This window comes from Strix aluco, chromosome 23 (genome assembly GCF_031877795.1).
Source record: "Strix aluco isolate bStrAlu1 chromosome 23, bStrAlu1.hap1, whole genome shotgun sequence".
Classification (NCBI taxonomy): domain Eukaryota; kingdom Metazoa; phylum Chordata; class Aves; order Strigiformes; family Strigidae; genus Strix; species Strix aluco.
In genome coordinates this window covers 5,570,274-5,594,074 of record NC_133953.1, presented here as the reverse complement: position 1 = coordinate 5,594,074, position 23,801 = coordinate 5,570,274, and the positions used below count along the sequence as shown (strand labels likewise).

Here is a 23,801-nt window from a genome sequence, read left to right as displayed (position 1 = left end):
TGCTACGACCTACTTATTGAAAGCAATTTTTTTTTTTTTTTTTCAAGAATGGAATCTTTTCGTGTAGGGAGATGTAGCCGTGTACGTATATAGGTTTTCAGGCAGGTATAGATGCACAGGTTGTATGGGAGGATCTATCAACCATCCCTGCAAGCAGCTACATGAAAAAGAGATGCTGGAATGGTGCTAGATTATTTCTGAGAAAGCTGAAAAAAATGCAGCAATCATGTTGTTTTATTTGATAGAGAAACCTTAACTGCAATTTCGCATCTGGTTATCAGCCTTCAGGACCACTCAAATCAGCAGATTAGATGCTTAGGCTTCGTTTTGCTCAAAAAGCCTGCAATTGGGGCAGTGTTTGCTGGAAGGCTCCCAGGCCTTGCAGAAGGAGCCGGGGTCCCTTGCAGCAGCCTGGGGGAAGCACTGGCCCTGGCTACGGTACCTCCCGGGGGCATTTTTGGGGATGGATTTGCTCTCTGCTCTGCCTGCATGACACACCCCCCCCCCCCCCCCCCCCAGCTATCGCTTCTCGGATCGTTCCGATAAAGATGCTCCTCTGCAAAGCAAACCCAGGGGCTCTTGCTCCTTCTAACCCCTTCCCTGACCATGCTTTCAGCATCCTCCCTGCCAGTTGCCATTTCCTCAGGGGAAACCCTTCCTCTGCCTCCCTCCTTGCTCCTCTTCCCAGCGCAGTCCAGAGCAATGCCCACGCTGCTTGTGCTACCCTGTTTGTGGTCTCTGCCAGGAGAGGGGGGCCTTTAGCCTTGCTGGAAAGGAGGAGGTTGAGGAGATAGATACGGAGATAAATATACACCTAGAGTGTGCCTGTGCTTTGCTCATTCTGTTTGTCTCCTGCCTGTTGCTCGCAGTGGAAAAAAAAAAAAAAATACTTTTATCTAAGTGGGAAGAAGCTGAAAGCAAGACTCTGCGTTTCGTGCTCAGATAGGTGCTGCTTTGCAAGCGGCTTAGCCCGCATACGGCAGACTCTTCTTCTGCTGTGGTCAAAAACCAGCGAAGGAAAAAAAGACTCTCTCATCCCCAGAGGAGGCTACAAAGCTCTCTTTCTCTGGCTGCTGAACCTTCACAGCTGGACTCAGTTGCTGGCTCCTCTGCTGCTGGAGCAACTGAATTATTTAAAGGAACCTTGATTTGGTTTGCTCTTTGCTGTTTTCATGCGTTGTGTTTATTGTCTATAGATATTTTTACAGTCTGAAGCAATTACAGCTGTCAGAAAAGAGACGAGCTGTGACAGGCTGATTTATATGTACATTGTACGTATGCAAGAGAGGGAGAGCTGGAGAAGGGGAGATAGACCAGGGATTCAGCTGGGCTTTAGGATGCAGCAGCCGGTGATTTAAATTCCTTGGGATTTTCAAGCAACGCTGATGATGTCCTAAAAGTGGGCCAAATCCAGCCCTTCCGAGGGCTGAAGCTGCTCGGCAGGTCACGTTCTGCCCCAACCTGGCATGCTTTCAGTGTAGGCAGGTGCTTTCTCTCATGATTTAAGATGCTCCTGGCGATCTGGACCCGAACGCTGTGTTAAAAGGTTAACTGGCTGTAGTTATTGGAATCCCGTTGGTTTTGCTGACACAGGAGATGGTCTCTGCCCATCCAAAGGAGCGGCCTCACGACGAGAGCGAGCTCGTGCGTGATGAGAGTGGCGATGGCACACGAGGATGTCCCCCAGCAGCAAAGAGGTAGCATGGCAGGGTCCCCATCCTCCTGGGGGTGCTTGGATGGTGCAGCAATCAGCAAAAGCAGTGGTTTTTATTCTTCATAGACTCGTGTGCCCCGGTGCAATGCTGTAACCCCAGACAGGGAGTTTCACCCTACTGCTGATGGTCTCTAACTTTTTGCAGTGAGGTTTCAGGGTCCCCTCCTGTGTAATTTGTTGGCCCAAAGGATGTGCTGAAGGCAGGTGCTTACCCCCTCGCTACCAGACTGGCCAGGAGCAACAGAGTGAGCTACAGAGATTAAACTCCTTCTGCCAAGAGCTGGGGAAAGCTGCTGTCCTCTCTGGGGAAACGTAGGACTTGAGGCAGCACGTCCCACCGGTGCTAGATTCAAGGAGCAGAGAGCCTTCAGAAGAGGAAAAAGTAGAGAGACTTGCAAAGCAATCCCCTTCTCATATGACCTATCAGCACACACAATAATAATAAAGCTTTATTTGATTGAGTGTTTCCTCTGCCTGGCACAGCTCATAATGTTTTAGAGATTAAATAGCACAGTTAGTGAATTAAGCAGTAGTTTACAGGGGATTCGGAGACTCCAGGGATTAGTAACGGGCTATGGATCCTTTCACATCTAGGTCACCAGTTTGAATCCAGCTCAGGTTGGCAGCGATTTCACAAAAAAAAAAAAAAATTGGTGCTGTGTAATAGCTGCCGAGCACGCAGTGGGGAATGGAGGGAGGGAGGACTTTTGGATAAGGTCCCGTGTCGCAGAGAAGTCATTGGGGACAGCGGGTGGAGGAGGCCTGGTTTCCCCTAACGCTGGGCTGCGGCAGATTTGGGTGGGGGGAGCTTCCAGGGGCGCAGCACCCCGAAAGCTGTGGCTCAGCTGCTGGCTCTGCTGTTGCTCAGTGGCTCCAGGACTTTGTGCTCTGAGGATGGCTCCCTGGCACCTTTTACCAGCATGAAACTGTGCCTGGAAATATTAATGTGTTTAGCCGCTAGCGGAGGGAAGGAGGAATTACTAGGCATAAGCAAATGCGATAGTTGTTAAATTATGAGCTGATAAAAAGTATGCGGGGACCGTGCTTGCAGCTGGGGAGGAATTCGCCACTTAAGCTCGTGCAGAGGACCAGGAGGGCACGTTCCTGCCTCTCCCCATGCCCACCTGCCTGACTTTGGTGGGGGGGGGAAATTGTCCCGTGCCTCAGTTTCCCCTCCTGCGTGTAGTGACTTTGCCGCCTGGGGAGGGGATGGTGCAGAGGTAGAGGAGGGCAAATGTCAGAGGTAGTCCGGTGCTGGCTGCTGGGTGCAGGTAAGCACGCCGGGGAGGCGAGGGGAAGGTGATGGTGGAGGTAGGGGGGGTCCTGACATCCCGTCAGAGATGGTGGGAGCCATCCAGGAGCGTGGCGCAGCAGGGGTTAAAGGCTGGCGTGTGAGGTGCTTGCCACCGCCCCGCTCCCCGCCTGCCCGGGTGCTGGGGGCTGGGTGCTGGGTGCTGGGGGGGAGGGGGGGGTGGGGGTGCGGGAGCCAAAGGGCCGGTCAGTGATGGAGCCGCTGCCATGACAACCCCGGGCAGTCATCCTCCGCGCCGCCCGGGGATGCTGCCGGCCAGCCGCGCCGCCGGGGCTGGGATGCTGCCGCCGCTGCTGCCTCCTCCTCCTCCTCTTCCTCCTCGCCCGCTCCCCTTCGCCCCGTCTTCCCACCGCTGAGGGCACCCCGGCATCTCAGCATCCTGCATCTCTCCTGCATCCCGGCATCCTGCATCCCGCCTGGACCAGCCCTCCTTTGGGACCCACCAGCGGGGCTGGAGGAGAGGAACTGCTGGGCACCCCGGAGGCCTTTGCCCGCTGTGCCTTCTTGCGTCTGGACCCGTCGGCTAGCTCGCTCCGGGGGGTGTTTTTTGTGGTTTTTACTGGTTTTTGGACTGCCCCTGCTCCGCGCTGCGGAGGGGAGCTGCGAACTCGGGACAAGTGCGCGGGAGCGGGGCGCAGCCGGGCGGCTCCCCCGGCGCCTCCTCGCCCAAGTGAGCCTCGGACTGCTTCCCGGGAAGAGCCGGCTCGCCCAGCGTCCAGCACCTTTGCCACTTCTCCTCCTCTTCCTCCTCCCCCCCGGCCCTCCCGTCCTCCTCCCTCACCCAAGGATACTGGGGACTCCCTCCGGATGCCGCTCGGCAGGCTCAGTGCTCGCAGGCTGCCTTGCCGGGGGTTCTCCTGATCTCCGTGGAGCTCCGCATCGCTCGCCCCGGTGGTTTTGCTCCCCCCCGTCCCCACACACACGCACCCCATCCCTCCTCTTCCTCCCTCCCCCCCCCACCCCACCCCCTTTTCGCTCCTGGTGGCCTTGTCGGGTGTGTTTTTTGCCTGTTGGAAAAGTCCCTGCTGCCCAGGATGGGGGTCGGTGGGTGCTTAGCCCTGCCCTGGAGGTGCCTAGTCGTCCTCTGTCTCAGGCTGCTCTTCCTTGTGCCCGCAGGAGTGCCCGTGCGCAGCGGAGATGCCACCTTCCCCAAAGCTATGGACAACGTGACTGTGCGGCAAGGGGAGAGTGCCACGCTCAGGTAGGAGCAGCTGGATTTCTGCCTTGGGGTGGGGGGAGCACCGGGGGGTCCCGCTGCATGGGGAGGGTGGTCAGTGCCTTTGGGGATGTGACTCAGTTTCCCCACGGGGGATGGATGCATCGTGTCAATCGGTAGCAGCAAGCTGAGAGGATTAGGGTACCAGGGGACCGGGCTTTGGCTTAGCACATCCCCCCCCCCCGCCACCCCCTACCAGTTGTCTCCGGGAAAGTTACTGAGGGATGAAAAAAGGGGAGTGCGATTCCCTCTCAGCCCCCCACCCTACACCACGGGCTGGGCTCCTGCTGTCGATGATCACGACTTTGGTGGGGGTAAACATCACTCTGCTCCCTGGGGTGTAGCGCCGGGAGTGCCTTTGTGCCCCAGCCTGGGGAAAGGGGGAGTTGTTGCCCCCCCTCCCCGCCCAGTGGGGTTTTGTGCCTTTTCCCCATGTCCAGACCTGCTGGGATGAGGGGGGAGCACAGCATGGGGCTGGTTTTGGGCAGGCGGATGCCGCCCTCCTTAAAAACCCCCTTGCTCCAGGGACAGGGGGGTGCTGCTCCCTGCCAGCATTAACTCCTCGGTGTGGGGGGAAACGTGGGGCTGGGCGTTGCGCCGGGGTCCTGTTGCCTGTGACAGCAATCTGAGGGGTGCAGGGGCTGCCAAGGAAACCGTAATTGCGATCGGCGTAACTTCTGGGACATCATATGTCCAGATACTCATCCCTTGTCCTCGCAGCAGATGGGCGCAGTCATCCAGGAGGATGTTTGATAGGGACGTTAAAAATAAAAAGCCAGGTTATAATCGCAGTGCTGGGGAGCGGTGCTTGGAACTCCGGCGTGCTCGGGAGTGACTTTCCTCCGTAGGTGACACCCAACATCTGCGGGGCCAGCTGGGTGTGTGCGGTGAAAGCCGCACTCCTGCTTTACGCCAGCCAGTGGGGAGCAGGGCCAAGCCAGGGCAAAAAAATACCTTAAGGAGGAATTTCATCCAGAGGTCTTTTTTCAAGCGGTGGGAGGACTTAAACCATGGTTTGGCCCCTGGAAATGTGAATCCCCTCCCTGTGTTATTTCCTGTAACTCAGCCGTTTGTAGCCGAACCTCTCGCCCACCCCAGCCCTCGCATGTTCCCAGCAGGGAGGGAGGGAGCCGTGTTGTGGCCGTCCCTCCCGATTCTTCTTGCGTCATGGCACGACTGGGCAAAGCAGCTTGGAAATGGGTGGCTGAGGGTGGAGGACAGGGTGTCTCGCTTAGGAATTTGCCCCACTGAGCTTGGCTGGAAAAAAAAAAAAAAGTCGCTCCTTTCCTCTCCTGAATTGCTCTCCCAAGCATCGAAAATCCTACAGATCTTGCCACCGGGGTGTCAGAGAGGGAGGGGTTTGGGTTACTGGAGGTGCAAAATGCACAGGAAGGGTGGCAGCAGTGGGGTGGTACGGGCACGGGTGCTGTGCAAATTTACTGGAAGGAGGAGAATTGTTCACGCCGTAGCGGGGGCCTGCAAAGCGATTGTGGCACAGATCGTGCTGGTGCTCTGCCCTGGCACCGAGCGCTCGCCCGGTGTCGGTGGAGAACAAAGGAGAGCTGGGGTGAGTCAGCAGGAGGGATGCTGTCCTCTGTCCGTGAGGCCTGGTGGGAAGGGGGCAAATGGTGACCCTGGGAGGTGGCCCTGGAGAGCAGGAGGGCAGGCAGTGGGCTTGTCATCGCCCCAGAGCTGCTGTACGCACGTCCCGGTTCAGCTGGAGAGCTGGAAGGGTGGCAGGGGATGTCCGTGTCCCTGCGCAGACGGGTGGCCCATCCGAGCATCCCCCAAGAGACGGGCACATGGGCTTTGGGGTGTGCAAACTGTGCCGGTGAGATTCCTGCTGTCCTGCCCCTAGAGTGGGCGTTACTCTTGGAAATTAATGGCTTGCTGCTGCCGCCACCTCGGCACACTGGTTCGGTAGCTGGAGAGGACTGTGTTTTACATTTTGGGGCATTTTCCTTCTGGTTTGAGGTGGGAGAGGTGAATCTGCCAGGCAACGCTACATCCCCCGGTAGGTCTCGGTCCCTGCAGCCGTGCTGCGCTGTGGCAGGAGCCGAGAGGAGAAGAGCACGTGAAAACCACACGTTTCCAGAGGAGGAAATCAAGGAAGCGTGAATCTTCCTGCCCGCTCCCCTCCCGGCCGCAGCCCGGCGTAACCATCGATCTGTTGTGGAGGAGTTAACTTGTTCAGAATAGCAATGCTGCTCAGAAAGGCTTCGGGGACCCCGGCCTCCTCCTGCCCAGCATGCAGACAAGGGTGGCAGTCAGGGAAGTGTGCATGGGAAGCTAAAAAAAAAATAGGGTCTTCTCTTTTCCCACTCGTTTCCATGCGAGGTGGGAGCGCGTTGAGTCACAGCCAAGGATTTGGAAGGGAAGAGATGTTTCTAGAGGTCCCTTCTTGGTTTTTCACAGCCGACAAAAGGGAGAGTAAGCTGAGAACTTAGCAGCAGACGTTGCCGCTTCTCACTCGGAAAGTTCTGTCCCCTCCCAGGGAGAGGGTTTGGCTGTTGGAAGTTATTTTATCTGGGGTGGCGGGGTGCCGAGGACCCCAAGCTGCTGTCGAGCAGCGGTGCCCTGCCAAGGAGGCTCTTTTCAGCTCTGTCCCTGCCGCCCCTTCAAGCAGAGCTAATTCAGCACCGGAGGAAGAAGCTGGATTGATGGCTGGGAGGAGGCTCCCCCGTTGTGAGGGGCTCAGGCTTTGCTCCGTGCAAACCCAGCTACTGTAAATCTACCGTTAGGAGTCAGTTTAGGACCAGAGTCACCAGAGATGTTCAGATATTTCCTTCTGTCTTGTGATATCTGCTGGAGGGTGCAGTCATGTGTCTTGCTTCAGTACCAGAACTTTAGATCACTGTATTAAATTTAAACCTAGATTTAGACCTTGGGATAGAGCTGCCATCTGGGATAGGAGGGGCGAGATTTGCTCCTGGATGCAGCAAAACTTGCAGGAATAGGGTTTGTGGGTGTTGGGTCGAGCAGCTTGGCATTTTTACTGCTGCATGTGTTGGTCCCTGAGCTGGGGCTGCTCCTGCTCTTGGGGTTACACCGCGGGCTTGACGTGCTGGACCTCCCACGGCCACATCCTGAGGATGAGGATGGTCTGCATCCCCTCCCACCGTGTCCAGACAGCACTAGTAGCGAGTGGTTCATGCTGGAGAAGGCCCCTCCTGAACTTTCCTCTGGAGCTTGAACCAAGTCCAGGCGTTGCTGAGACCTTTGGAGCAATTCTCTTAGCACCAAAACAAATGGCTTGATTATGATTTCACTTTAATTGGCATCAGTCAGCGCTTTCCACGGCGAGGCTCTGACGATCCCATCAGCATGCACAGGCGCTTGCATGGTATCCCCCCAAATTCACCGGGTGCCCCAGGCAGATGGCGAGCAGATCTGGCTGTAGGGCAAGCACCGCTTCTTTCACAGGCTCCTCTGTACACCTCCCCTGGTTTTCTTGGCAGGGTGATGCGATGCCTTTATTTGTTCCCCCTTTGATTCTAATGCTGGAAGTCAAATCTGAGTTTAACATGAGTCAAAGCTGCTTTTTAACCCTGATGTTTCCCGTGGTTTCCACTCAGGCTTTGAAAAGGGCCATGCACTTTGCCACTGAGATCTGCCATGGTTTACCTAAGCCTGTTTTGCAAATTTATTTTGCCCCTGTTGTGCTCTTGAAATAATTTTGGAGAAATGATAACTTGGCCGCGAAACAAAACAAAATCAAGCATGTTTGTTTGACGGATGCAAACAGAAAGTGCTTGTTTGCTAAGCAGAAAAGAGTATTTCTCAGAAATGAGTCTGTTTTCTGTGACTCTTTGCTGCCCCATCTTTCCCCCTTTATCACGGGAATTTGCCTTTTTGTGGTGTTATTGTGTAATATGAAAAATACGGAGAACAGCGTGGTGTGTTCCAGCACGATGCTTTTGCTTGGGTCCTGGGGGAGGCTGTGTGTCTCCCCCCGTGCCGGGCTGCTCCTGCCAGGGCTTTGAGCGATGGTGATACTCTGCTGAGGTTTTGGGCAGCTGCCGCTGAGGTTTTGGGCAGCTGCCTTTGTGGTTTGCAGTCGATGAGTGCAGAAAGCCTGCCAGGGGGCAGGGAAACCCCCTCCAGGCTCTCTGTCCCCGAGAAAGCAGTGCTCGCCATCCCCGTAGCCTTGGGGCTGAGTGATGGGGGGCTCGAAGGGCACTGCCAGGTGCTCAGCGTGGGGCTGGGCTCCTGGTGTGGATAAGGAAAGCAAGATGGGGCAGAGATTGTTCACAAAAAGGCCAAGCAGTGATGGCTAAATCTCCTCTGGTAGCTGCACAGCTCTGTGTCCGTTTTGCTCGAGGCTCCTGCTTGCTGGTGGTGGGAGCTGCAGTAACCCCAGCGAGGGGGTGGTTGCTTATCCAGTCCTTTCCCACACACCGGCACCCCTGAGGGCACCCTGAGTTACCTGTTCCTCATCGCAGCACTCCCAGCTCCTTCCCTACCTGGCCAACTCCCCCCATCCTTGCACAACACCCCATCCAGATTCCTGGATCTCCCGCCCCAGGGCTCAGGCATGCTGCTCCTGTGAAATACTCATCCCGTTCTGATGGTCTCCAAGCCCAGCCCCTGTGAAATATTCATCCTGCTACAATTATTTATTTCAGAGTCTCACCTGGCAGAGACTGAAGCTCCTGGTTGCTTCTCTGCCCTCTTCCCAAGCCCACACCTGGGCAATACAGCTTGGGCTTGCAGGCTGTGGAGGCCAAGGTGTAATTACTCTGCTTTTCTTGATTACTGAGCAGTGAAGGACTTCTGAGGGCTTGGGCTTGGGTGGGACCAGCCCCCAGCAGTCCTGTGGGCATGGGGTGAGAATGGAGCTCAGCTGCCAACTTATATATTAACCACCAAAGTTTATTCTCCTGACTCCTTCAGTATCCATAACGCTGACCTTCTCCTTCAAACCTCTCTCCTTTCTGTTCCTGAGGGTTAGGGAATAAGTTCAGGGCTGGGGTGACCCCTCCTATATTAAGTTGAAGAAGGGGGAGAGCATGTTCTCCCACGTCTGCGCCCTTACTTGGGAAATCAGTGCAAACGTGAGCAGTACTGAGGGTTAGGATTTGAGTTTCTGTTCCCATCAGTGCACAGTGCCCCTTCACCCCGACCTCTCTCCTCCTCCCACCATTACTGGGTCCTCCTTTCTGGCCAGGGTTTTCTTTCCGTGTTCCTGAAGATCCTCCATCAGAGGGGCTGCAGAAGCCCCGAGCAGTGCCCACGTGCGATGCTCGCGGCTCTTTGTAGCTTGCGAGTCGATTGCTTTGCTTGCGACGGCATGTTTTTGAAAGAGGAGTTTATTGCTAAAGTGACATGTCAGCAAATCTTCGCCACCTCTCTCCGATCTCGGAGATGGAATCAGCTTAAAGTGGGGAAAAAAATTGTCATATGCATGGATTTTTTTTTTTTTTTTCTTCCCTGAGTGCAATTTCCATCTGAGATGAGACAAGCTCCTGATTGCTGTGCCAGAGGAGGGTTTCCCTTTATAGCTCTCCTGGTAGAGCTGCTGCCTCTGGTTCACTGGAGCTGCTTGGGCAGGGGTCTCCTAGGGGACAAATGTGCTTTTCTGGAGCTGTCATCTCCATTGTAGGGTTAAGCATCTCCGGTCTACCAGCTCTGAAAAAGATTTAAGTCAAACAGACTTGTACCCTGTTCCTCTGGGATGGGAATGGCTGATGTGGAGGATGAAAAGCGAGGAGGGAGGGAGGTCAGAGCAGCCTTGCAGGTGACAGAGCTGGCCAGGGGAGGGCTGCTGGGGCGGCATTTCGAATTGTTAAGCTGCGGTTATGAAATGGAGGTTCAGTTTGTAGCCCTGTTATTGACCCCTCCTGTGACGTTAGGCGCCCTCCTAGGTCCTATAAATGTGTATATTCATGTGCAGCAATTGCAACACTTCCTTTCTCTGGCTCCGTGACTCATCTGCTTGCATTGCAGTCTCTTTGTGGTGGGATGCAGCCTTCTGTAAGGAAAATGCGATGAGTGTCCTACTGGAGGGCACCACAGATGTCCCACCAGTGTCCTGCCCTCGCTTGGGGTTTGAAGGGGCCACTGCGAGCATTTTTGAAGTTGGAGGTGCCAGGGGATTGTCCTTGCAGGGGTATATGGTGTATGGTTGGGGATCTGAAGCAAAATCAGGGATTGGGGCCAGCAAAAGCAGTGCCACCCCCAGCTGTGGGACTCCTCACAGCTCCAGACTTTGCTGAGAAGCTGCTCTCATCGTGACCATGAGCCTAACCTAAGCTTTGGACCTAAGGGCTTGTAGGTGACAGTCCAAGGCATGGCAACTGGCCTCATCTCTAGCTCTTGGCCATCCTGATGCGCCGTCCCTGTGCTGTGCTGCTCTGCCTTGGCAGAGTCCTTTAGGCAACGAGCACACCGCTGCTCGGCATTGCTCATGGTGACCTAGCAGCTCCACATGTCTTGTTGAGGTGGGTTGGGGACGTGGGTCATCTTCAGTTTGCCTAAATCATTGTCTCTTCTTCTGGCTTCGCTGGAGTCGCTCCAACTTATACTGTTGGAAAAATCCTAGCAGAGTTGTTCTTTTCTCCTCCCAGATGTGCCTAAACCTGCCAGTTTTGAGCTCAGACACCCCTTTCCTTCAGGAGGAAAGGGGGAAAATCAGGAAGGAACTAATCTATGACCGTATCAGTTGGAGAAGGGGCTAATAGAAATTGTAATGAGAATAGAGAGCCAAACAAGCAAATGGGAAAATGCAATCCCACCAGTGCAATAGAGAGATTTACACCGACAGAGGGGCTGATCCAGCGCTCATTAATGTCACCACAAGTCTTTATGCTAACTGTAATGGACTGTGGATCAGGTTGGAAGACAGCTTTTTAGTTTTGCTACAATATGTAAACTGTTAACGGGTTGCGCGTGGAATAGCGATGCAGAAAGCCCTCTCCTAACAAAAAGACTTTGCTCGTTGTTGCATGCAGCACCTTCGCAAAGCAAACGGGAAACACCTTCTGCTCTCCTTAGGTTTAGTTTTCAGGGGTGCAAGGCTGTGAAGGAGCCAAGTCTGAGACTTGGGCTTAGCTGTCTGGATGCTGCAGCATCTGCTGAAATGCCAAACGCGTCTTAATCATTAGTATATTAAAAATCTCACTTTAAATAAGGCTTCTTCAGCTGCTGGTGAGTGGTGTTGGCTCTCGCCACCAGCAGTCATGCTGGGAAGCAGTCGTTAGTTTATATGCAAAGTGAGGAGGCAGATGGGTAGGTACGGAAAGGCTGAAGGCAAACTTGACTTTGCAGCTGGATCGTCCCCTGGAAAAGCCAGTGTCAGTGAGATGGAGACAAGGTCTGGGGAGCTGAGCCTGGTCCGAAGGTGGGGACACCTTTGGGGAGAGTGCTGAAGGACACCAAGGGTCAAACAGGGACGTGCGAGTCCAGCTCTGCATGTCAATGAGGACAGAGTAAATAAGGAATAAAACCACCTTCCAACATGAGCAGCTGGTGAAATATCACAGGTTTTTTTTTTCCCAGAGATGGGAGATTTTGACCGGCTCTGCGCCTGCAACCATAAATGGCTCTGACACCTGCGTCTGTTTTATCAGACACATGCAGAGCCCCGGACATGATCCAAACATTCATTACTTTGGATTTTTGAGTCTGATTTTTTTCTTTTTTTAATTTTTTTTTTTTTCCATGGTGAGATCATTATTTTCCCAGCTTCACGTCCTCTGTTCAGCAAAACCGGTGTGTTTTTCAGGCTTATGTTTCTTACACATCTTTAATAAGAAACATGATAGAAAGCTGTTGAGAAAAGCAAATTCTCAAAGGTACGAAAGAAGAGCAGGGCAGCTCCGGGTTCAGAGCCACTTCCAAATCTCAGGATGGTTTGGACGATAGGCACAGCAGTGATATTTGAAGGCATGTTTGGGTTCTTACCCTTAAGTCCTCTAAATTCAGTAAATTATAGGTGTAGGGCTTTATTCCAGGATGATCTTTATTATCTTGCATCCCTGTTCCTCTCTTACAGTCCAGTACAAAGCTCTTGATGAGTTCAAAAGAAGAGTGACCTCGGTGAAAACTTGAACAAGTTTCTAAAGGTTTGATGATTATCTTAGATTGCAATTCAGTGGGAGCTGGGCAAGCGCTTGCCTCTTGTACTTTTATTTTAAAAATTCTGATTTCTACAGTTTGTAACATAAGAAAATACATTTTTCTAAATTTCTGAAACAGATCTTTTCACTAAACATTCCTTTTCTTCCTTGTGTACCTTGACTGGAAAATGGTTTAGAATTTCCTTGTTGGAAAAAGGGCAGGTTTGGGTTTGGTTGGAAAAATAGTGTTTCTTTCTTTTAATCTGAGTTTGAGTTCACTGAAGCATCTTGTCAACTTTTACTGGAAGCACTCTGATTAAGCTGAAGTGAGATTTTGGGTTTTAGAGTGTCTTAAAGGAAATAGTGTGATTTTGATTTCATTCATCTAAGAAGGGAAGGATTTCTGGATACGCAGAGTTTGCCTTCAGCTGAAAAAAAAATCTTTCCCTTCCCACCTCTCAGCTGCTTTATGTTTTGGAGTCAATTTTTCTATCATACTTCACCCTTCCTACTGCTTGCTTCTAGTTGGAGGAGCTGTTCTGCTTTGAATCAGACAAAGTTTATGTGGAATATATGTCTTCCAAGGCCAAATTTCAGGCTGGCCAATGCACGTTGTGACCCTGTTTGCTCAGCAAACTTGCACAGTGTGAGAGTCGGGGCAAAATGTGGCAGCGTTGGGAGGGAGCAGTTTGGAGGAGCTCTGAGTGTGTGTGTGTTAAGTGATGTGATTTAGTCCTCTGCAAACATGAGGAGCAAAAGGTATCAGTTAGCCTTGACTTGTGTACTTGTGAAATTAAAGCAAGCCTCTCCCCTCTCTAGGTGCTTGTATTCTGTGGCAGGTAGGATGTGGTCAGAAGGTCAAAAATCCTGTCTTGGGTTGTTCCTGCTTTGTCATGGAGGTGGTTGGTTGAGGGAGACGCCTTCACTGGTGCGTGTCAGCTGGGTCTCCTAAATTTCTCTGGTTGTCCTTGGCTCGTGGAGGACAGCAGCTGCAATTTCCTTGCTGGTTTAAAGCCAACAGCATGCAGACTGTTGACATTGTTTAGCGAGACACGGGGCTCTTCACCTCGGACACCTCAGTGAGTCTGAAACCAGCATGCTGGACATTTTTAGCCATTCAGGGGTTCACGTGGTGACCTCCATCCATTCAAGTGGCACTGCCCAAAGTAGTCTCAACAGACGGCCAAGGTCTGAAGAGATCACAGGGTGATAAATACCCTCTTGGTCCTTCTAGAAAAGACTGAAAGCTTGATGGCAATGCATCGTGTAGGAGAAACTTCTCTCACCCTGCTGGGACCGACCCTCCGGGCTCGGTGGGAGTTGCAGCAGGACCCCGTTGCAGGTTCAGCGGGTTGGGAAGGTGCAGAGCAATGTCCTGAGCCCAAGGGGTTTGCAGCCCACGGGGAAAGGGAGGGTGAAAGCCTGCGGTGTGCGGAGAGGTGCCACGGGGCTGCGGAATTGGTGCGATGGGGAGATGTCAGCTCTTCCTCTCAGCTTCCCTATGCAGCGCCAACTGTCAGTGATTTAACTAACGTTTTGTAAATAAATGTGGCATTCGGACAGCTGTCACCGCGCCTGTTATAAACACTCCTTTTGTCACTAAAAGCTGGCAGTACCGCTCCGTTTCCCCTGCAAATGCAGCTACCACTGCCAGTTAGCTCCTGAAGCCAGGGCTGTCAAGGAATCGCATGCCGGCCGGTGGCTGGGAGACCGTGGCTTCGCGCAGGGAGCCCAGCGAGGCATTGCCAGGGCCTGGTGCGAAGGCAGCTTTTGCATCTCGAAAATGAATAAATGGCCCCATCAGCAAGCAAGAAAACCCATCTGAATGTGGCTGTAGGGCTGGTAGGTTCCCAGCCAGCATCCTGGGCAGTCCAGCTGCAGTGCCGGTGGTGGCAGCGGTTCCTCTGTCATCTCGTCCCAGCCCCGTGGGAAGCACGGGTAGGATACGATGAGATGGGGAGCCCAGCCAGACTTGGGCTTTGATGCACCAGGGGAGCAATTTGGCACTGGCACCGTGAATGCTGTTCGTGTTGGAGCATGGGCTCTTCATGCATCAAGCTTCGGTTTCGGTAAATTTGGTCTCTCTGGGACTGGGTTGGATTTGAGCGGAGAGATCTGTCCTTTGAGGCCATCCATCTTGCTCAGCATGCTTGTCCTATTAGGAGAATATTCAAAACCTTCAGGCAGTCTGGATGCTTCTTGTCCTAACAAACCTGACTGGAGAGGAGATGCTGTTGTCTTTCTCCTTCCTGGGAAGTCTTGATCCTGTCCTGCTTTTATCTTTCAGGGACCCTTGCAGCTGCGAACAACCCTCCCCTGGCCCACGGTGCTTCTCTCCTCGTATCTGGTGGTTTAATTTTCAGCAGTCAGCACCTATAGCCTTGCCGTGCTGTACTGATGTGTGATGCAGGCAGTATAGAAATCAGCACATGACATCTCTCTCTCTAAGCTGCTGTAAAATTAGCTTCATCTCAAGTGGCAGAAAATGATCATATCCTCGCTTGAGGGCGATGAAGAATATTCCTGAGTCACTGCTAGTGATGAAACAGGCAGAAAATCCAGAGTGATACACAACTGCCCACTCAGTTTTAATCGCTGAGGCCATTTGCTGCTGCAGAGCCTTAAGATGCAGCTTTCTCCTCCTCTTCCTCCCTTTCATCCATCACTCCCCTTAGCGGCCTGGGCTGCGGATCCCAGGAGGGGCAGAGCAAATTTCCCATCCCACTGGTGAGGCTGCAGGCCGTGAGCGTCTCGTGATTCTTCACCGTTTCCCTGAGAGGAGAGGGTCAAAGCTTCCTTTTCTTACAGCAATCAGAGGAAGAAGATGGAGCCCGCCCTCCTCAGTTCTCCTCCTTACAGGCTGCAATCCTGCAGCCTGGGAAAAACTCTCCTCCAAGCTCACCCTCATCTCCACAAATCTTCCCTGCTGCCTCCGAAGCAGCTGCTGTGCCCACGAGGACGTTTCCTTTCGCGTTTCTCCCCTGACAGCTTCAGTTCAAAGACATCTCCCCGGATTTTTGTGTCTTGGATAAAGCCACCCTCTTTCCTATAACTGCCAGCTCAGTGCTTGGGAAACCTCTTGCCAAATTTGCTGGCGACTAAGGCCAAGAAAACCCTTCAAAACACTGATGATCAGAAGCAAAGCGCTGTAATGCTTCCCTTCCTTGCATATGCTCCCTGGCAGCATGTTAGCACTTAAGGACTCCTCGAAGGAGGCTTCCTCCAAGTCCTACCCTGCCAGCTTTCCCCCAAAATTCAGATGGAAGCCCCCCACGCTCTGGGTGCAGGTTGAAGGGTCTGTAAAACCCTGGCAAGGTTCACATGAGTCCTTCAGCTTGGAAATCGCCTCCTTCTTCTGGTCTTCCATGTGGCTCAGTTGCTGCCGACCTGGTTCAGCATCGTTTCGGGGGAAAACCGTAGCAATCCTCCAGTTTGTGCAGGTGTTTGAATGAACGCTCTCTTTTCTCCAGTCAGGGCTTGTCAGTATTTATCCCTTAACCTGATTTTTAGATGTTCTCTATCCTGCAGATTTGCCAGGATATGCTATTCACACAAAACTCTCCTGGTGTCAGACTTCTGCTAGGATAGCTTAATAGCTCCTACCAGCCTGCGAGGGGAATAAGCAGGACTGGCAACAGTACAGACATGCAGGCATAAATGTGTCAAAGCAGGGGTTTTGCCAGCGTAAAAAAATATTGCAGAAGCTCACTCCCCCCTGACGGAGATTGCTGTACCAGCGAAAGTTTTCCGCACCGGTCGGCCAAATCCAGACAAGTTTCCACGAATCCCACTTTCCTCTCCGTAATCCCCGTCAGCTTTGCACGCCGGGCATTTATTTGTCAGCTCAAGCAGGTGCAGAGCTGCAGGACATGGGCTGAGCATCTCGCTTTGGTGGTTATTCCAGCATACAGCCACTTCATTCTCGCGTCAGGCAGCGCGATCAGCACTCCTCCTCAGCTTAATTTCCTTTTGCCTCATCCCTTCCCCAAAAAGCAGAGTCTGGATGGTGTGTTTTGGGTTAGATTCAGCAGGAACCCGGGAGAGAAGTATCAAAATGAATAGATGGGTGGTAATTTGGAGTTTTTTGAGTGCTAACTAGCCACCCCCGAGCACACTTGCATTCTGCGCACGCCAGCCGTTGTCGCACACAGAGACCATATTTGTGTGTGTGTATATATATGTATTTATATACCTTGTGCAGGGCTAATGAACGAAGACAGATACAGTACAGGGGGAGAGTAATTTGTGCAGATACCTGTCGAGAGAGGCAGGAGATGGGGATAAAGCCAGTGGGAGCCAGCGCAGATGGCGAGCGCAGATACCACAGCCGTACCCGAGAAAACCCGTCTCTTGGCAAAGCAGCGGCGGGGGCCGCTTTGGGGAGAGGTGGGGGGACAAGCCCGGTAGTAAATGCTCTAATCTTTTGTCTGGGTGATGCTAACTGCTGCTTGTTTCTCCTGCTGTGAGTCTGAAACAGCCCCACTAACCTCTGGCAAAATCAGGAGGATAACAAGGGAGGGAAGGCTGACTTTTTTTGCGACATGTATTTATTTTTTTCCTGGCTTGAGAAGGAAGAAATAAAGTTGGATTTCAAGTGGGGTTGTTGCCGTAATGGAGGGAAATGAGAAATGCTCTTCAGCTGCCTTCTCCTTTCTCGCGTCCCCATAAATAACCCTTCTCGCTCGGAGACGGCTCGGCTCTTACTTAGAGGAGAGAGCTGGGTTTTGGCTGTTATTTTTTTGCCGCAGCTTGAGGGCCCCTTCCCTTTCCTGCCTGCAGTTCACCTCATCAAGCCTGCTCCTCCCAAGGGCTGCTCTCTGGGTTTCTCTTCTGACGTGGGCTCTGGTTTGCGGAGAGCCCCCGCGGCGGGCAGGGCTGGTCCCCGGCAGCCTTGGCTCTTGGGTACGAGCATCGCCGCCGGCTCCTCACCTGCTTTATCGCTGCGTTGCCAAAGCGTGGAGGTCCCAAGCAGTGGTGGGTGTCAGTCCTGGCTTCCTTAAGCCAACGATGAGCCTTTGGGGGGGTGGGCAGCAGCAGTCCCAGGTGCCTGCTCCTGTGGACATAACCACAAACTGCTTAAAATGCCCATGATGTTCCACGATCCTTCCACGTCCACCCTCTTTTAATAAAAGCAGGTCCAGCCGTGCGACAGCTTTATCCAGCAGTGAAGCATTGTCCTTCCGCGGGGGAGGCAGAGCTTGCAAAGTGTCTGGGAACCAAGGGACAAAAAAAAATAATCTTGCTGTAGATTTTTTTTATGATGTCCGTGGCATCTACTAAGGATTTTTTGCTAGGTTCTGCATGCAGTTTAGCCACCCTGTCTCTAGCTCACTTGCCTAGAAGTCATTAAGAGCTTCTTTGTGAATTCATGGAAGCAAGGTGCAGGTGATGTCTCTTCCTCTGCCTGTCCCTTTTCCCCTTCACCATTTCTGCTAATTTTTGTGAATCAGCTGGCTGATTTTGGTCAGGTTTTACAGAGGGCTGGGTGTTACGTTTCTACAACTTCCATGAAAATAGGCAGGGAGAGGACAAGAGACCTCGTTAGTCCTCTGAAGTAATGACAGAATGAGCTCAACTCTTGTACAAAACACCCAAGAATCCGTGTGGGCACTGGCTGTATACAAGACTCAAGGGAAGAGGGAGCTCCAGTCTGAGCTTACATCATTTAAAACTAAAATGTGTAGGAAAACACGCATCCTCCGTGGTATGTGTGGAGCGACTCGTTAAATGCAGCAAGGAGTCCAGGTGGGGAGGGGTTGAGTGCTCCAGATTGCATGTAAGGAAAACCGTGAAGATGATGTTGTGTTGATGGAGACAGGCTGCCAGTCCCGGTGTCAGGGAGAAGAGACAAAAGCTCAGGGTTTCGTGCTTAATGCAGCTGATATCAGATGGGGGATGCTGCACTTAGCCTGCCTGAATGGGAAGACTGCAACAGCTGGTCGCTGTGGCATTGCTGAAACCGGCTGGCTCACCCTTCCCTTCAGTTAAAAAAAAATAAAAGGCGAAAAAAAAAAAAAAAGCACAACAGCAATGACAAAAAATTTAGAAAAGCCAGTAACTCGCTTTCCAGAAGTTCCTAATGCTGCAACAGGCAAAGCGCTGGAGATAAAAGAAATAAAAAAGCGGGGGAAAGAGGGAGAAAATGCATTTATGAGCTCTCAAACTAACAGCATGCAACTCTCATATTATTTTTCCTCCTTAGCCTTTGAAACAGAACAACGGCCCGGAGCCTTCTCGGCAGATGGACAATGTGCGTGCCTTAACCACTTAACAGCCATTAGCCTAATTTCACGTACTGGAGCCAAATTAAATAATAAGTAAGAGGCTATGAAAAGCTGGTTTGGAGGCTGCGTTACTGCCTTTCACTTGATAACCTTCTCATAAACAGATGCTCTCTCTCTACCCTATTAACCTTGTCTGAGAGCGGGGAGGGGGGCTTTGGTGAAGCAAACAAGCCAGACCTTGGTGGGGAGGGGGCAGGCAAGCTGGAGGGGCCAGATGTGGGGGTCCTCCGTATTTTGGAGGCTCCTCTCATTTTTCTCCCCCAGTGCCCCAGCTGAGGAGGAATCGTTGAGCAAGAGCCCGTTCTGCGGTTGCGTCCAGGTCATTTTAACATGCCAAATGATTCATCTTGATCAGCGAGCCCATCTGTACCTGCTGGGTGAGGCTGCACCACCCGGAGCTGATTTTGCGGACAAATCTGCTTTACTTGGAGGAAAGGGGAGATGGTGCTGATAGACACGAAAGGGGAGGTGGCCCTGTGGCTCAATGCCTAATCCTTCCCCGTTTTTGGCTCAAGCAGAGCATGGGGGGCTGCTGCATCCTCCGGCCTGGTTGTACCACTAGCTCGCCCTTTAGATGAAGTCATTTTGCTGCTCTTTGCCTCCTTCCCCGCAGTGTTGAAACAGGAACAATAGTACTTGCCTCAGCTTTGAGAATTCGTGCGTATTCGTTTGCAAAATGCTTTTGATGTTATTTTGGTGATGGGAGGGTGAGGCGTTTGCAGGTGTGTGCATAAGGGCTTGTGTGTATTTTTGTTGCTGCAAAAGATTGGGGGGGGGGGGACGGGGGGCGGACTGCCTTATTTCATCATCAATCCCACCCCCACTGCTAACTTTGCATCTTGACTTTGGGCCTTTTTAAGTTTTCAGGCGGTTATAGATGACCGCGTAGCTATTTTTGGTGGAAGGTTTTATTTATTAAAAAGCCATCTTCCTTCATTAAAAAGATACATTGATGGGAAATAGATGAGCAGCTCCATTACTGGTGTGTAGCGTGCCGTGCAAGCCCAGTGCCGCCGAGATGATGTGCTGCATCCCCTCCCTTGATGCAAGAAATATCATTCCATGGAGCCACCCGAAATTTGGTGCATGAGCCATCCCCTCGCCCCAGCTGCAGGGTCCAAGACCCTGGGATAGATGTGAGAAGGTTTGCTCTTAGTGCAAGATTTCCAGCAGTTCCTTGGTGCCAGCAGCAATTTGACTTTCCTTCTTTGTTGGTTTTCCAACCAACAACGCAGGCACTGCTTTCATATGCAAAATCCGTCCTCTGACTGGCACAGGAACCGATAAAGCTGGGTTTCTTACAAGTTTGCTTCATTTTGGTCCACGTAGGAGTAAATGACTTGCCACCTGCGGCGGGGACATTTGGAAAGGCTTTGTGCTGTGTGGATTCTCTGAGGTTCAGATGAGGATGAATCTCATTTTTATGTGGCCTTTCCTTCCATGGGGCACTCGCAGAGTCCCTCTTCTGTACCTGGCTGCCTATCTGTACTAGACTTGCAGGTACTTAATGTCTTTGAGCCATCTGTTCCTCTGTCAAATTTAGTTAAAATTGGCCAAAGGCTTCACAAATTATTGGGGAAGATTGCTAGACAGAGGCACATAGGCAAAGAGCATGATTGCATAAGCTCATTCCAGTAGGACTCAAGGCTAAAAATACATCAGGGTATGTTATTTGGAGACAAGGCAGCTGGGGAGATGGGATCCACATCCAACCTTTCCCCAGCACGGGGGTTATTAGACTATTTTTTGGTATTGTAGAAAGCTTCTTTGTGGCGATGGACTTTGCTTTGGGTAGGATGTGGTGCTTTATCTTCTCTTTCTTGTATCATGTGGCTTTCTGTCCAAAATGGGCCCCGTTTTCCCTTTTCTGAGGCGCTGACCCTTACGCTGAGATGCTGCAGCTGTACTTCCAGGCAGCTGTTTGCTGAAGAACGCCTCCAACAAGGGCTGGGATGTGATGCTTGCTTGGCGGTGGCATGCGGCATCGCTGGCGCAGCGGTGGCTGCAGAAGCAAGCGTGCAGCTTGGCCGCTTAGTAGCGAGCTTCCCTTGCTGGAGGAGAGGAGAGGGGAGGGTTGTATGTAGGTAAGAAGGTCGAGTGAGCAGGAGGAGCCCCAGGTCACTCTCCCTCAGGCCAGTCTGAACAAGGTCTCTGCTCGGCGTGGCGGGATGTGCCTCCTGCAGACCTCCTCAAGTGCCTGTCTCTGATTTTGTGTCTCAGCGTGGTATTTCTCAGCCCCAGTAAGATGTTAACAATGGGAGTGCTGGTGCTTTCCTCTGAAAGCTCCCCTCCGGTGCTGCCTGGATGCCATCCTCCCAAGTGCAAAATCCTGAGTGGGCGCCAGATGGGATTGCCCTTGTGAAATGACCGAGGAGATCATGGGTGGCAAGAAACATGTGGAGAGGCTTTGTGCCATGCTGTTTGGGGGGATGGAGTAATAATCTCCTCCTCCTGTGCGTGCTGTGTGTTCCCCCTGCGAGTGCTGGCTCAGGCGATGCTCGCGGGGCATCGTCAGGTGGAGCTCAGTGTGCTCCCATCGCCCACCGCTTCACCCGGGAGCGCGTTTCAAACCAGGATGTTCCCAGGCAGATCAGTCTGAGCTTTGGGCATCCAAAAATTTAGTGTCTGATCTAAGCAGGTCTTGGAAAGAGAGATCAAGTCCATCTCCTTGAGTCCTGTCTCTTGTCGTTGGCCAGAGGGGGGTTATAGATGACCAGCATGGGCTAAGGTGGGATGAAATGTGTCTGTTAGAGACAAAAAGCAAAGAAATCGGCAAAAACTCCCTCAAAGGCTGGGTGGTTCTCGATCAATTAGCATTTCTGTAGGAGCCCAGAAAAGCACGAGCAATCTGGGATACTTGCTGCTGTAACTGCAGGTGTCTGAGATGATGGATGTCTGCATCTGAGCGTGTTTGTCTAGTCCCCCTTTGTAGTCTCTGGAGAGCAATGGGCCTTTTTAGGGTGCAATTCATCCCAGTCTAAGGCAGATGTCTAAAATAGGTCAGACAGATTGTGTCCTAGCAGTGCCTTTTTCTCTCCATTTGCTATGAAATGGGGTCCAAACAGTTAGCTTGCATGTGGAGGTGATAAATCCCACCCAAGCATTTAGCGGAAGCCATCGGATCAAAATAGGAAATATCTAACATTGATCAGGGCGTGGTATTAGAGCCAGGCATGGGTGTTCAGCAGCAGGAATGCACTTGATAATTCACCAAGTAGAAATGGGGGAAGAAATGGGACTTTTGGTGATTTTTTTTTTTTTTTGCATCCTGAGTCCATCTGCGTCTCATCCCTTTAACTTCCAGGAGACTCAGCTAAGCAATTCTGCATGTGGCTTGTCATTAGGTACCTCACCCAGCAACCTGCAAGTTCATTAGTATTCTTTTTAGTGCTAATGAAATGTCCGAGCTGCATCTTTTCTGCATGAGAGCCTGAAACGCCTTAGTAGTAAGGGAAAATCAGACTCCAGTGCTATGGAGACCACCCAGAGCTGGCCCCTTCTGCCAGCAAAGCACTGTTTGTGTCAGTGTGGCAAAACCACAGGAGCAAAAAAAGGAAAAAAAACAACCCTAGAAGCGGTCAGAAGAGAATTTTATTTTTTTAATTGCATCTGCAACGGGGCCTCTGCCAACGTGGCAGTTTGAGCTGAGGATCTTCCCACCCCAGCACAGCTGTCGCTGCAGAAATCCATAGGACTAAACATCTGCAGGTAGAGAGGCAGTGTTGAGGGTTGGGTGAGGGACGCTCTGCTTTTTCCTGCCCCTATAGGAGCCTATAGGGCTGCTTGGCTCCCCTTTGTGTGTTGGGTAACACGGGTGCAAACCCCTTTGCTGGCTGAGGCGGTGAGTGCCAAAAAGACAAGGCAGCACGAGGGCCGTGGCTGTGCCCTGCCTGCCTAAGAGGCTTGCATTGATTTTTATTTTCTTCAATGGAAGCAAAACTGACATCCATTAACCAGCCTCCCAGCCTCTCCAGAGCAAGGGATGGAGGCAGCAAAGGCTTTATTGCTAATTTTTTTTCCTCTTAGGCTTGTTTCTCTCCTGTTGCTCTTTGCTAACGTTCAGCAGCTCTGGCTGCAGCCTGGGAGGTGTAGAGAGGTTTGAGAACGGAGCAGGAAGACATAGGAGGTTGAAATGAAGCTCCCCTAATCTGACTTATCCCCTGTGTGTACCTGTGTTTTGGGAGGCCCCCTATGTATTTGACCAGCTTAGACTTCCCCACGTAGCTCTGTAAAACAGCCGTGGGGGGCAGGCGGGTGGGAGAAGCTGTCTCTTCTGGCTTTATTTGGCAGCTCTGATGCTTTCGCTGCCGGTCTGCGAAGCTCTTCCTCAGGGATGGAGCACAGCCAGGCTGTGAATAATGGGGCACGGCGTGAGCTCTTGGGGCTGTTAGCAGACGCTGGGAAATGGGGTGCTGCTCCGCTAAAGGCAGCTCCAGTCTTTCCTCTCCAGAGGTTTTGTTTAAGATAGGCTGGAGGTGAGAGATGAGAGGGGCTTGAGGACAGCAAGAGGGAGGATCTCACTGCTGAGGTGCCTGAGATGCTGGTGGCTTCATCACCAGCTTTGCACCCTTCCCGTCCCACACCCAACTGCCTGTCCTCCAGGAATTATCCCAAGTCTCTATGCAGCTCTTTGAGGAAAAAAACTTTGTCCTCTCTCAGGATCTGTGGCAGGTAGAAGAGAGCAAAAACCATTTATGGTTGAATATGGACTTTAATTTAAAAAGTTTTGTGAAATAAATAATATATATTTACATTGTACATCTATATATGATGTAGATTTTTGAAGCTTATGTATATTTTATATATACACATCTGACATTAGATGTTTAATGTCTCCTGAATTCTCAGCAGAGTATTTTGCTCGGTGTTTTGTTTATTTACTTTTTCCCCCCCTTAGTTTTGGTGTTCTGGTTTCTCATCGCTAGCTGTCACTGTGCAGCTCTTCAATAACTATGTTTTGTATTCAGATGCAGAGTTTTCTTTGGGGGGTTGGTTTTTAATATACTGTTTATGAAGAAGCCTGATTTTGGGAACAATGTATGTTTGCAGCAGAACGTTTCTGCAGCGAAAGGGAAGGTCTCAGAAAAACAAAAGAACACACAAACAAGAGGGAAAAAAATGATGATTATTGGGACAGTGAATACTGCAGAAATACCTTTGACATTTTCCCAGACTTATTAGACGGGTCCTGAGCTGACTCTGGTACCCAGTTTTAAAA

General features: G+C 51.7%; 1 protein-coding gene across 6 annotated transcripts in view; it reads left to right on the top strand.

The window, feature by feature from the left end:
• LOC141933683 (protein CEPU-1) overlaps positions 1-23,801 on the top strand; it is a 355,483-nt gene that overhangs the window by 204,303 nt on the left and 127,379 nt on the right. The window contains exons 1-2 of one of the 6 annotated variants that reach the window (XM_074848569.1): positions 2,495-2,985; positions 4,143-4,227. In XM_074848569.1, coding sequence (XP_074704670.1) covers positions 2,949-2,985; positions 4,143-4,227 — 122 coding nt within the window. In that variant the 5' untranslated portion in view covers positions 2,495-2,948. The other 5 variants (XM_074848571.1, XM_074848570.1, XM_074848567.1 and 2 more) reach the window with 5 other exon arrangements.